The sequence below is a fragment of the Ranitomeya imitator genome, chromosome 1 (genome assembly GCF_032444005.1).
Source record: "Ranitomeya imitator isolate aRanImi1 chromosome 1, aRanImi1.pri, whole genome shotgun sequence".
In the NCBI taxonomy this organism is placed as follows: domain Eukaryota; kingdom Metazoa; phylum Chordata; class Amphibia; order Anura; family Dendrobatidae; genus Ranitomeya; species Ranitomeya imitator.
This window is the reverse complement of record NC_091282.1, coordinates 97,210,246-97,222,374: the sequence shown is the minus strand read 5'-3', so window position 1 is coordinate 97,222,374 and position 12,129 is coordinate 97,210,246. Positions and strand designations below refer to the sequence as shown.

General features: G+C 50.2%; 1 protein-coding gene across 1 annotated transcript in view; it reads right to left on the bottom strand.

The window, feature by feature from the left end:
• Positions 1 to 11,175, bottom strand: part of NDUFAF2 (NADH:ubiquinone oxidoreductase complex assembly factor 2) — a 158,787-nt gene extending 147,612 nt beyond the window's left edge. Inside the window, exon 1 of the mRNA XM_069749090.1 lies at positions 11,023 to 11,175. Within this exon, the coding sequence (XP_069605191.1) occupies positions 11,023 to 11,137 (115 nt within the window). The 5' untranslated portion in view covers positions 11,138 to 11,175. The remainder of the gene's footprint in view (positions 1 to 11,022) is intronic.
• Between the last annotated feature and the right edge of the window lie 954 nt (positions 11,176 to 12,129).

Here is a 12,129-nt window from a genome sequence, read left to right as displayed (position 1 = left end):
ATCTCAATCTGCGCACGCGCGGTCTCTGGCGGTCATTTTCCTGAAGCCTCCGCCGGCCCACGACCAGGAAGATGGCCGCAGGGAAACCGGTGATGCACTCTGCTCACCGTGGACACCGGGCTGCGGCATTTCTGTCACCGGCATTCTGAAGAAGGGACCCTGCTCAGGTGCACTCTGCACCGCCCACCGCCGCAGCATCGCCACACCTCTGCCACCGCCGGCATCCTGAGGATGGGTCCCTGCTCCAGCTCTGCCTCACCTCTGACACTGGACCCGCAGCATGGCACCCGGGGACTGCAGCATTGCCCCACATCTGCCGCCACCCGCATTCTGAGGAAGGGACCCTGCCTTCTGAAACCCCGCTGTACCACCACCGACGCTCAGGTAAGATACCTTAAATTCGGACAATAAGACAGATCCCCATCTTACAAAAATCTTTTTTTCTGATATTTTCCACCTCAAAATTTGGGGTGCGTCTTATGGTCCGGTGCGTCTATAGTCCAAAAAATACGGTAACACTGCTAACAAAAAAAAATTATGTTTCCAAAATTGTGCTGATGTAAAGTAGACATGAGGGAAATGTTATTAACTATTTTGAGTGACAAGACAAAAATGTAAAGTTTGAATTTTCAAAATTTTCGCCAAATTTCCATTTCATATCAAAGCAATGTTACCCCTATCATGAAGTACAATATGTCACACACAAAAAAAAAAAAAAAACACAATCTCAGAATCATCAGGATCCGTTGATGTTATTACCTCATAAAGTGACAGTGGTCACAATGGTAAAATTTGGCCCGGTCATTAAGGTCTGGCTCTGTCACTAAGGGGTTTAGAGGTTCACGTTGCAGTCAACCACAACATGGGCCCAAATATTTGTCATAAGCCACAAAGATCATTACAATGATCTTTCATAGTCACCATGTAGGACCACAACAGAACAATCGTATTTGTGATCATTCTGTTCCCATCAGACTTTCTAAACAGTCTGGTGAACCAACTCCAATCCATGCTGTAGATAAGCCCCTGATGCCGGTGGGCTTAGCTCACCTTCGATTTTGGGGGTGATAGGTTCCCTTTAACCCCTCTGTGACCTTAGACGTACTATCCCGTCGAGGTGCCCTGGGCCTATCTGACCCTTGACGGGATAGCACGTCATGCCCTTTAATGCGATACCGCGGTGATCGCATTAAAATTCCGACGCCATCTTACCTGGGGGAAGATGGCCTCGGCATCCAGGGCATTGTCGCCGCCCACCCGCCCTCTCGATCGCTGTGATTGGCTGTTCAATTCTGAACAGCCAATCACAGCCAGCCAATCACAGCCATTCTCATTGTTTCAGCCAATCGGAGCGGCTGAAACAATGAGGTGACAGGCTAGGATCGAGTACCGATGTACTCGATCCTAGGTCCGGTGCCTGGCAACGCCAGGCACCGGCAAGAACACCCCGGATTGGCGCGATCGCATCGATCGCGCCAATCGCAGGGCACCGCGCGGTATTACCGCGCTGTGCCCTGCCGGAACCTGCGTGCATCGGTGCTCTAATAGCACCGATCCTAGGATAGGACACAGTGCAGGCCCAGCAAGGCCTGCAGGAGCCGATTGGCGCGATCGATGTCATTGTCGATCGCGCCAATCACAGGGCGCAGCGGCGATCACGCTGTGACCGCTCTGTGCCCTGCAGGTGACCTGGCTGTGACCTGCCTAGGATCGGCGCGAACAGCTCCGATCCTAGGCAGGTCACAGCCAGGTCACCAGGAAAGCTCTGATTGGTGGGATCGATGTTATGGTCGATCCCACCAATGACAGGTCACAGCAGCACATGACCGCTCTGTGACCTGTCTGTGTCACCTGCCTGACCTGTGTATGACCGCTCTACAGGGGTCCTCATGCTAGCTGAGGATTCCTACAGAGCGGTCATACTGCTGGATCTCCCTGCTGGATTTTGTGCCTGGATCTCCCTGCCGTGCTGGGTATTGTGGTGCCACAGCAGCCTGTAGCACCACAATCCCTGCTAAAGAAGAAGACAACTAAACGTAAGTTTTATCCGTGCCCAATCCCCGTTCATCCGTGCCCAATCCCCGTTCATCCACCCCAATCCCCGTTCATCCACCCCAATCCCCCCTTCCCCCTTTTTTTACCCCCTCCACCCCCATTTGTGCCGCCTCCGTGCGCACATTTAGTAGCCGGCGAGCATTGATTGGTGACGCAGTTCACCGATCAATGCTCGCGCTCGCTTTTTTCCTTTTTTTTTTTTTCACCCCCCTTTTGCGCCACCTGACTACAACCGTACGTTTTGATCACTGATCCCTGCCCAATCCCCACTTCCACCCCCATCTCCCTTCCCCCTCTTTTTACCCCCCTTTGCACCTCCTTCCGTGCACCCATTTAACAGCCGCCGAGCGTTGATTGGTGACGCAGTTCACCGATCAACTCTCGCGCTCGCTTTTTCCCCTCAGCCTTTTTGCGCAACCTCCGTACACACATCCCGCAGCCGCCAAACTTTGATAAGTGACGCAGTTCTCTTATCAGAGTTTGTGCCTGCTGTTTTTTTTTTTTCCCCCCCCTTGCCCGACCCTCGTGCGCACATCAAGCAGCGGCCAAATTTTGATAAGTGAAACAGTTCACTGATCAGAGCTGGGCCTGCTGTTTTAGACACTTTTACTTTTTTTTTGTCATCTCCATGCGCACATCCAGCAGCCGCCAAATTTTGATAAGTAACACAAGTTCACTTATCAGAGCTAGGGCCTGCTGTTTTAGACTTTTCTTTTTACAGGTTTTTCTTCTCCTTTTAGCATTTTCTTTTCAGATAAGTTTGCACAAATCACTATCCCCCTACACATACACATACAGTTATCAATAAAGTGCACCCAATCACCATATTCACACAAAAATGTCCCGCTCGTCCCAACAGCGCTATTCATTGGAGGAGGCATATGCTTTCCTTGCCTCAGACACTGATAGCGAGGGAGAGGATTCCACTTTTCTTTACTTTTCTGATTCTTCATCCTCTTCTTCCTCTTCCTCCTCATCTTCCTCCTCGGGTCCTGCGGAACCGCCACGCAGACGTCCCAGGACAGAAGATGAGGCAGCCCCCACCACTCCTGAACCAGCGCTCCCCACATGGACCTCGCCCCCCGAAAATTACGAGCCACTGATTCCTGATTTTGTGGCAGAATCAGGAATCAAGTTTGACACCACGGGCCTCACAAAAACAGACTTTTTCAAAGTCTTTTTCTCTGAGGATTTTATTAACCTCATGGTGGAGCAAACTAATTTGTATGCTCGTCAATTTTTGGAGCAAAACCCCGGTACATCATTTTCCAACTGGTCTCCTGTAGACGCAGTTGAAATGATGCAGTTTTGGGGCCTGGTTCTCCACATGGGGATCGTGAAGAAGCCAGAAATGCGGCAATATTGGAGTGTAGATGTTTTATATAACACTCCAGTGTTCCGAATGGCCATGGTTCGGAAAGTTTTGAGGCCATCCATAAGTTCCTGCATTATTCCGATAATGCACAGTGTCCTGCACGAGATGACCCCAACTTTGACCGTCTGTTCAAAGTTCGGCCGGTCATCGAACACTTCAACAAAAAGTTTTCTGAAGTGTACGTGCCCAAAAGGGACATCTGCGTGGATGAGTCCTTGGTCCATTTTAAGGGGCGGCTCGGCTTCCGTCAATACCTGCCCAACAAAAGGGCCAGGTACGGAATCAAACTCTACAAGCTGTGTGAGTGCCTCAGGGTACATCCACAGGTTTAGAGTGTATGAAGTGAAGGACACCAGCATTGAACCCCCTGAGTGTCCTCCTGTCCTGGGAGTGAGTGGGAAGATCGTGTGGGATTTGGTGCACCCACTGCTGGATAAAGGTTATCACCTCTATACTGATAACTTTTATACCAGCATCCCACTCTACAGATCCCTCTCTGCGCAAGGTACCGCAGCCTGCGGTACTGTGCGCAAAAATCAGAGAGGCCTCCCAAAGATGCTACTTGGGCAGATGCTCAGAAAAGGTGAGAGCAAGGCCCAATGTAGCGACCACCTGCTGGTGGTCAAGTACAAGGACAAGAGGGATGTCCTTCTCTTGACCACCATACATGGTGATGGCAGAGCCCTCAGCACTGTACGGGGTACCTCTACACAGGTCTGCAAACCGGACTGTGTACTGGGCTACAACAAAAGCATGGGGGGGGGTTGATCTCTCCGATCAACTCCTCCAACCATACAGTGCTTTGAGAAAGGCCAAGGTGTGGTACAAAAAGCTGTCTGTGTACATCGTGCAAATGGCAATGCTTAACGCTTTCCTGCTGTTACGATGTGCACGCCACACCGATACGTCGTACCTTCAGTTCCAGGAGGTAGTGGTTAAGGCCCTGATATTTGGTACTCCGGAAGGAGAGGGCCCCAGTACTTCCGGAACTGAAGGTGCTCGTATCGTACCAGGCCAGCATTTTCCGGGGGTGGTCCCGCCAACCGGCAAAAAAGGTAAGCCGCAAAAAAGGTGCCGAGTGTGTTACAAAAGGGGAATACGCAAGGACACCATTTATCAATGCGGCACCTGCCCCAAAAAACCTGGCCTGTGTATGAAGGATTGCTTCAAATTGTACCACACCTCCATGCACTACTAATTTACTTTACAAGAAAGCGTACATTAGTTCCAAAAAGGGGGCACATCTAGATAAGTTCCTTGGGGGGGGGGGGTCTAGGTTCCAAAATGATGTCACTTGTGGTTTTTTTTTTACTGTTTAGGTACATCAGGGGCTCTGCAAACGGAACATGACGACCGCAGACCATTTCATCAAAGTCTGCATTCCAAAACGTCACTACTTCCCTTTCGAGCCCCAACATGTGCCTAAACAGTTTTTTCCCACATATGGCGTACCAGCGTAATCAGGACAATTTGGACAACAACTTTTGATGTCCAATTTCTCCTGTTACCTTTGGGAAAATTAAAAATTGGGGACTAAAATATTATTTTTGTGGAAAAAAATAGGATTTTTTATTTTCACGCCTGGGCATTATAAACTTTAGTGAAGCACATGGGGGTTCAAAATTCTCACCACACACCTAGATAAGTTCCTTAGGGGGTACAGTTTCCAAAATGGGGTCACTTGTGGGGGGTTTCTACTGTTTAGTCACATCAGGGGCTCTGCAAATGGAACATGATGCCAGCAGAACATTCCATCAAAGTCTGCATTCCAAAACGTCACTACTTCCCTTTCGAGCCCCAATGTGTGCCCAAACAGTAGTTCCTCCCCACATATGGGGTATCAGCGTACTCAGGACAAATTGGACAACAACTTTTGGGGTCCAATTTCTCCTGGTACCCTTGGGAAAATTAAAAATTGGGGACTAAAATATCATTTTTGTGGGAAAAAATAGGATTTTTTATTTTCACGCCTGGGCATTATAAACTTTAGTGAAGCACGTGGGGGTTCAAAATTCTCACCACACACCTAGATAAGTTCCTTAGAGGGTCTAGTTTCCAAAATGGGGTCACTTGTGGGGGGCTTCCACTGTTTAGGCACATCAGGGGCTCGCCAAACGCGACATGGCGTCCAATCTCAATTACAGCCAAATTTAGCTTGAAAAAGTCAAACGGCGCTCCTTTCCTTCTGAGCCCTGCCATGCGCCCAAACAGTGGTCCCCCCCCCCCCCACATATGGGGTATCAGCATACTCAGGACAAATTGGACAACTTTTGGGGTCCAATTTCTCCTTTTACCCTTGAGAAAATAAAAAATTGGGGACTAAACGATCATGTTTGTGGAAAAAAATAGGAATTTTTTTTTTTCACGCCCGGGCGTTATAAACTTTCGTGAAGCACTTGGGGGATAAAAGTGCTCATGACACATCTAGATAAGTTCCTTAGGGGGTCTAGTTTCCAAAATGGGGTCACTTGTGGGGGGTTTCCACTGTTTAGGCACATCAGGGGCTTGCCAAACGCGACATGGCGTCCGATCTCAATTCCAGCCAAATTTAGCTTGAAAAAGTCAAATGGCTGCTGCTGTGAATCACCTGAAGGGTTAATAAACTTCTTGAATGTGGTTTTGAGCACCTTGAGGGGTGCAGTTTTTAGAATGGTGTCGCTTTTGGGTATTTTCTGCCATATAGACCCCTCAAAATGACTTCAAATGTGAGGTGGTCCCTAAAAAAAATGGTTTTGTAAATTTGGTTGTAAAAATGAGAAATTGCTGGTCAAATTTTAACCCTTATAACTTCCTTGAAAAAAAAAAAGTTTGTTTCAAAAATTGTGCTGATGTAAAGTAGACATGTGGGAAATGTTATTTATTAACTATATTGTGTCACATAACTCTCTGGTTTAACAGAATAAAAATTCAAAGTTGGAAAATTGTGAAATTTTCAAAATTTTCGCCAAATTTCCGTTTTTTTCACAAATAAACGCAAGTTATATCGAAGAAATTTTAGCACTATCATGAAGTACAATATGTTACAAGAAAACAATCTCAGAATCGCTAAGATCCGTTGAAGCGTTTCGGAGTTATAACCTCATAAAGGGACAGTGGTCAGAATTGTAAAAATTGGCCCGGTCATTGACGTGCAAACCACCCTTGGGGGTAAAGGGGTTAAGAACCATTTTGATTAACCATCATCCTTCTAATAACCATGGATGCCTCTTACTGGGCTGCGACCATTACTGAGCTTTCCCGTAGTCTCTGTCTCCATCTCATTCCTGGTCTCTAGCTTTGTTTCTGTAACAATCTTGCGCTCTTTCTTTCTCCTTCTCTTTGTCTTGCTCCCGTTCTTTTCTCACTTGTGTTCCCTCAGCTTTCCTCTTCGCTCTCCAATGTCATCAGTGTCGGGCTGGGGTGCCAAGGACCCTCCTACAACACGGATTCTGGGGGCCGCTATTCAGCTACATGTAAATATTACATCACCCTCAGTCACAAGGTTACCTCTGCCCCTATATAACAATGCACTGGACAGTTTCTTAGGCTACGTTCAGATTAGCGTTTCCCGACGCTGCGTCGGGCGACGCACGCGTCATGCGCCCCTATGTTTAACATGGGGGACGCATGCGTTTTTCTTGTTGCGTTTTCCGACACGTGCGTCGTTTTTGACGCTAGCGTCGGACGCAAGAAAATGCAACAAGTTGCATTTTTCTTGCGTCCGATTTTCGTCAAAAAACGACGCACGCGTCGCAAAACGCAGCGTTTTTGCGTGCATTTGCACGCGTTTTTTCGTGCATCGTGTCGCCGACGCAGCGGCGCGCAACGCTAACCTGAACGTAGCCTTACATGAATGATGAGGTGTCGCCATTGTCTGTACACGAGGAACCAAGTGTAATGTGCCAAGTACTGCAGAGAGGAGCACAGGGGCCCATCAGGGGATGCAACAGTACCTCCGTGAGCCAATCCAAGCATGTATACACCTGACCTGTGTCTACGGGCAACATCTACGCAGGTCAGGGTCATACTGCATGCCAGCAACCTTCAATGTTGCCAGTAAAAGAATCCAGCATAGTCGCACTTGATTTACAGCCCTCCGGCTGTGCGGCTCCTCAGGCCAGACCATCCCCAGGTCTGTGTGTAGATACCGCTTCTCTGCCAGCACCAAGGAGAAAGAAGCTTCCTTAGGCTGGGTTCACATTGCGTTAGTGTGACCAGTTAAACGGACTACGTTACACCGCAGCATAACGCGGTGTAACGTAGTCCGTTAACGCCACCATTACTTTCTATGGCGGACGCATCGCTAGCGCACGACCACAATGGGCATGCGCTACGGATGTGCCGTCATTGAGTAACAGACCCCGAGACGCGGGCTGCAGCGTTTCCGGGTCCGTCACTGCTAGCACAGATGGAGCTAACAGATGCTCCATCTGCGCTAGCGCTGTGCCAAGGTCGGCACTTGCGTTAGCGCAGTCCGTTTAACGGATGTATTAAACGGACTGCACTAGCTAGCGCTGTGCCAACGTCGGCACTTGCGTTAGCGCAGTCCGTTTAACGGATGTATTAAACGGACTGCACTAGCTAGCGCTGTGCCAACGTCGGCACTTGCGTTAGCGCAGTCCGTTTAACGGATGTATTAAACGGACTGCACTAACGCAGTGTGAACCTAGCCTAAAACAAGTGTTTTCCCAGGAACAAAATACATTTTTAATCAATTGATCTTGGAATAATAATACCTTCCACAATTGGATGTGTTTATATAAAATGTCCCTGTGCTGAGATAATCTTATAAATGTGCCCCTGCTGATAATGGCCGTGTCTGGCCGTACAGGAACATGGTCTGATCATACCACAGCTCCTTTGTTCCTGGGACAGCCCCTATAAACGTCTCGGCCCTCACTGCCCCATCCTCAGCCCAGTCTGTGCATGGCGCTCCTCTCACAGCTCTGGAAGCCATGGGGCTGGTATATGCCAGTGTGCAGTATATAAGAAGTTACATCACATGACAATCTGCGGGGAGCAGGGCTGGTACAGCCGGACTGGGGGGTACGGTTAGAGTCAATCACAGCCACAGTCCCCTCCTGACTGCACAGACAGCAGGATCAGGACACAACACACAGAAGAGGCGCAGTAGAAAGTCCTGAAAAATACCCATTTAGTAAAGGATAAAATTCCCTGTGGGATTGCGGTCTTGTTAGGCTACGTTATTTGCGTTGTGCGCTGCTGCGTCGGCGACACAACGCACAACGCAAATAAAAACGCACCAAAACGCACACAAAAACGCTGCGTTTTGCGACGCATGCGTCGTTTTTTGTCGAAATTTGGACGCAAGAAAAATGCAACTTGTTGCGTTTTCTGCGCCCGACGCTTGCGGCAAAAAAAAACACATGCGTCGCACAACGCAGCACAACGCATGTCCATGCGTCCCCCATGTTAAATATAGGGGTGCATGACGCATGCTTCGCCGCTGCGTCGCCCGATGCAAACCGCTAATGTGAACGTAGCCTTACCCAGGGCCGGCGTCAGCACCCGGCACTCCGGGCAAATGCCGGGGCCCTGGGGAGAGAGGGGGGCCCACTTACAGCTGGGAGAGCAGAGCAGGAGATAACATGCTCTCTCCGCCCACAATGTCACTGCTGGCTGCGTTCTCTTAACCCCTATGTGCCAGCTCTGACACAAGCATCTTCTCACTCAGTCAGTGCAGCCAGGCAGGCACACATAGGGGTTAAGAGAAGGCAGCCAGTGTGACTGTTTGTGGGCGGAGAGAGCACGTTCTCTGCTCTCCCCCCTGGGTGGCTGCAGTGCTGAGCTGAACTTATCAGGCAGATTCCGAGGAGCTCCGTCCTACCCGTGCCCCAGTGAGTGTTATGGTATCCAGCAGTGGTTGAAGTTGTGGTTCAGTCTGCTGCTGTCTGTCTCCGCTGCCTAAAAATGTGGGTGATGTCTGGAGGAGCAGCTGGTGGGGTACAGCCTGTAGCCACCCAGCTCTCCCAGAATACATGCATGCTGCACCAAACCTGCACCAGTGGGATAGGAAGAAGCTTAACCCCTTCCCATCTGTATGAAGGTTATTGCTGAACCTTAAAGATAACAATCCGACCCGCATAAATGGGGTTAACCAGATGCCAGGAGGAAGGGGAGCTGCTGCCATGGGTAATACTGAGCTGTGGGCTGTACATTGGGGCCCCGTGGCCCCAGGCTGGTGACTGGAGGGACTCTGCCCAGTGCTGGCATGTGGGTGATTTCTGCTCCGGAGTCTCAGCTTCTCTCCTCCACATCACACTGTGCAGTCACAGCAACATTGGTTGTGTCTGTCCAGGTCCCAGCAGCTGCCACTGCTCCCACCAAGGACATGGCATCACTTAACCCTTCCCCTGCAGCCTCCGGCAACAAATCCACATTATTCCTTGATTAAATCAGGTTCCAACCCAATAGAGGAGCAGACATTTCCTGCTGCCATTAGGGTCCGGGAGGGGGTGACATTGGCTGCCCTGCTACTCTGTAGTGGGGGGTGACAAGTGTAACATGGGGTAACGATGACGGAGAAATGCACAGGGTAATAGTGAGCGCGACAGAGGGCAGTGTATGGTATGGAGCAGTCACGGGTGGGCTGCAGGATCCCCCCATACTGTACATGATTGCTCGGGACAGGGAGGCGTTTAATGAGCTTCTAATGATGGGGCACTAATTGGGTTATCAGGGTTTGTGGAAAGGATTCAGCATCAGGTCCCTCATTAATGCCCGAGCCGCCTGTTACTTTGTAGCACAGATCTGTTGGGGCTGCAAAACCAAACAACGTTGTTTATGTAGAAAAGTCTTTGTTTCATAGAAAAACTCAAAACATAAAAGCACCTCTCCTGTATATATACACTGCACAGCACCTTTCCTCCTGTATATATACACTGCACGGCACCTCTCCTGTATATATACACTGCACCTTTCCTCCTGTATATATACACTGCAGAATTTACAATAGCTGTCACTCATGTAAGAAGTGAAATCTGGCATTGTACTATACATTTCTCTGCCGTATCTGTGCATCATAAATCGGGGTATGTGTTAAAGGGGGGGCCCACTGAGACTCTTTCGCCCGGGGCCCTCGAAAACCTGGAGCCAGCCCTGGCCTTACCCATAGCAACCAGACATCAGGTGTCATTACTGCAGATTGGGGATGAAGGGGTACGGATTCCCATTGTGCAGAGTGACAAGCCAGGCCTCGCATGTCAGAGTGAGGAGACTTATAGGCCATGCATGCTCCTTTGGGAATTTAAATATGCAAATTGTCTCTTCAGAGGGGAAGAGGGCTAGAACTCTAGCGCCACCTATAGGAAGCAGCAATCCTACAAGTCACTATGATTTAGGGTAACAGCCAGAACCTCCCCCTCTGCAAGATTCTGCTGTGGCTTTCACCCCAAGTCATGTGACAATCCTGGTTACACGGTCCATAGTGACGTGTGGGAGCTGCTGCCTATAGGTGGCGCTGGAGTTCTAGTCTCCGTCCTATCTGGAGGTAATTTGCATATTAGCGCCGATCATAATCCCAGGACGGTTGCTACAGGCAGCGCACATAGTATGTGTGTACATGCTGGCCCTCGGTGTAGAGCGGTCATTACCTGTCCATGTCCTCTGCTCAGGCACGTAATAATACTTGTTCCCGTACAGGTCGGTGCCCATGTGGTGCCTCACTGTCCCCAGTGTCCTCTGCAGGAGGGAGCGCAGCTTGTCCATGCTGTGTGAGAGTAAACAAGGAAGACACTGAAGAACGTGCTCTACCGGCACAAGCCTGCACCACGCGATTGGCCCTCGAAATGAAGATAACCCCGCCTCCGCCAGCCATAACCAATCACACGCCCGTATATTCTAAACATTGACAAACAGTCCCGCATTCCCAAATATAGCCAATCAGGACTCAGCCGCCTCCTATCATAGCCAATAACGGCTTCGCTCTGTCTCCTCTCATGGTTGACCACAACTCCGCCCCCTCTCATGATAAAAACCGATAGCGTCCGTTCCCAGCCACGGCTCCGCGTCCAACCGTTGCTTCTTATGAACACTAGAGGGAATGGTGTATGACGGCCAAAACTTTTCCTACGGAGCAGCAGCCGCCATTTTGTAGAAGCTCAATGCCCAGGTCATGCGTGAAGAAAGCATATGCAGCAGAGACTGACTCATTTACCATGTCAAATATAGGGGGCACGCTATAGTGGCGCAGGGTGGAAGCTATGCAGGCGCAGGCTGAATGCTATGGAGGCGCTATAGTGGCGCAGGGTGGGCGCTATGGAGGCGCTATAGTGGTGCAGGGTGGATGCTATGGAGGCGCTATAGTGGCGCAGGGTGGGCGCTATGGAGGCGCTATAGTGGTGCAGGGTGGATGCTATGGAGGCGCTATAGTGGCGCAGGGTGGGCGCTATGGAGGCGCTATAGTGGTGCAGGGTGGATGCTATGGAGGCGCTATAGTGGCGCAGGGTGAATGCTATGGAGGCTCTATAGTGGCGCAGGGTGGATGCTATGGAGGCGCTATAGTGGCGCAGGGTGGACGCCATGGAGGCGCTATAGTGGCGCAGGGTGGATGCTATGGAGGCGCTATAGTGGCGCAGGGTGGACGCCATGGAGGCGCTATAGTGGCGCAGGGTGGATGCTATGGAGGCGCTATAGTGGCGCAGGGTGAATGCTATGGAGGCTCTATAGTGGCGCAGGGTGGACGCCATGGAGGCGCTATA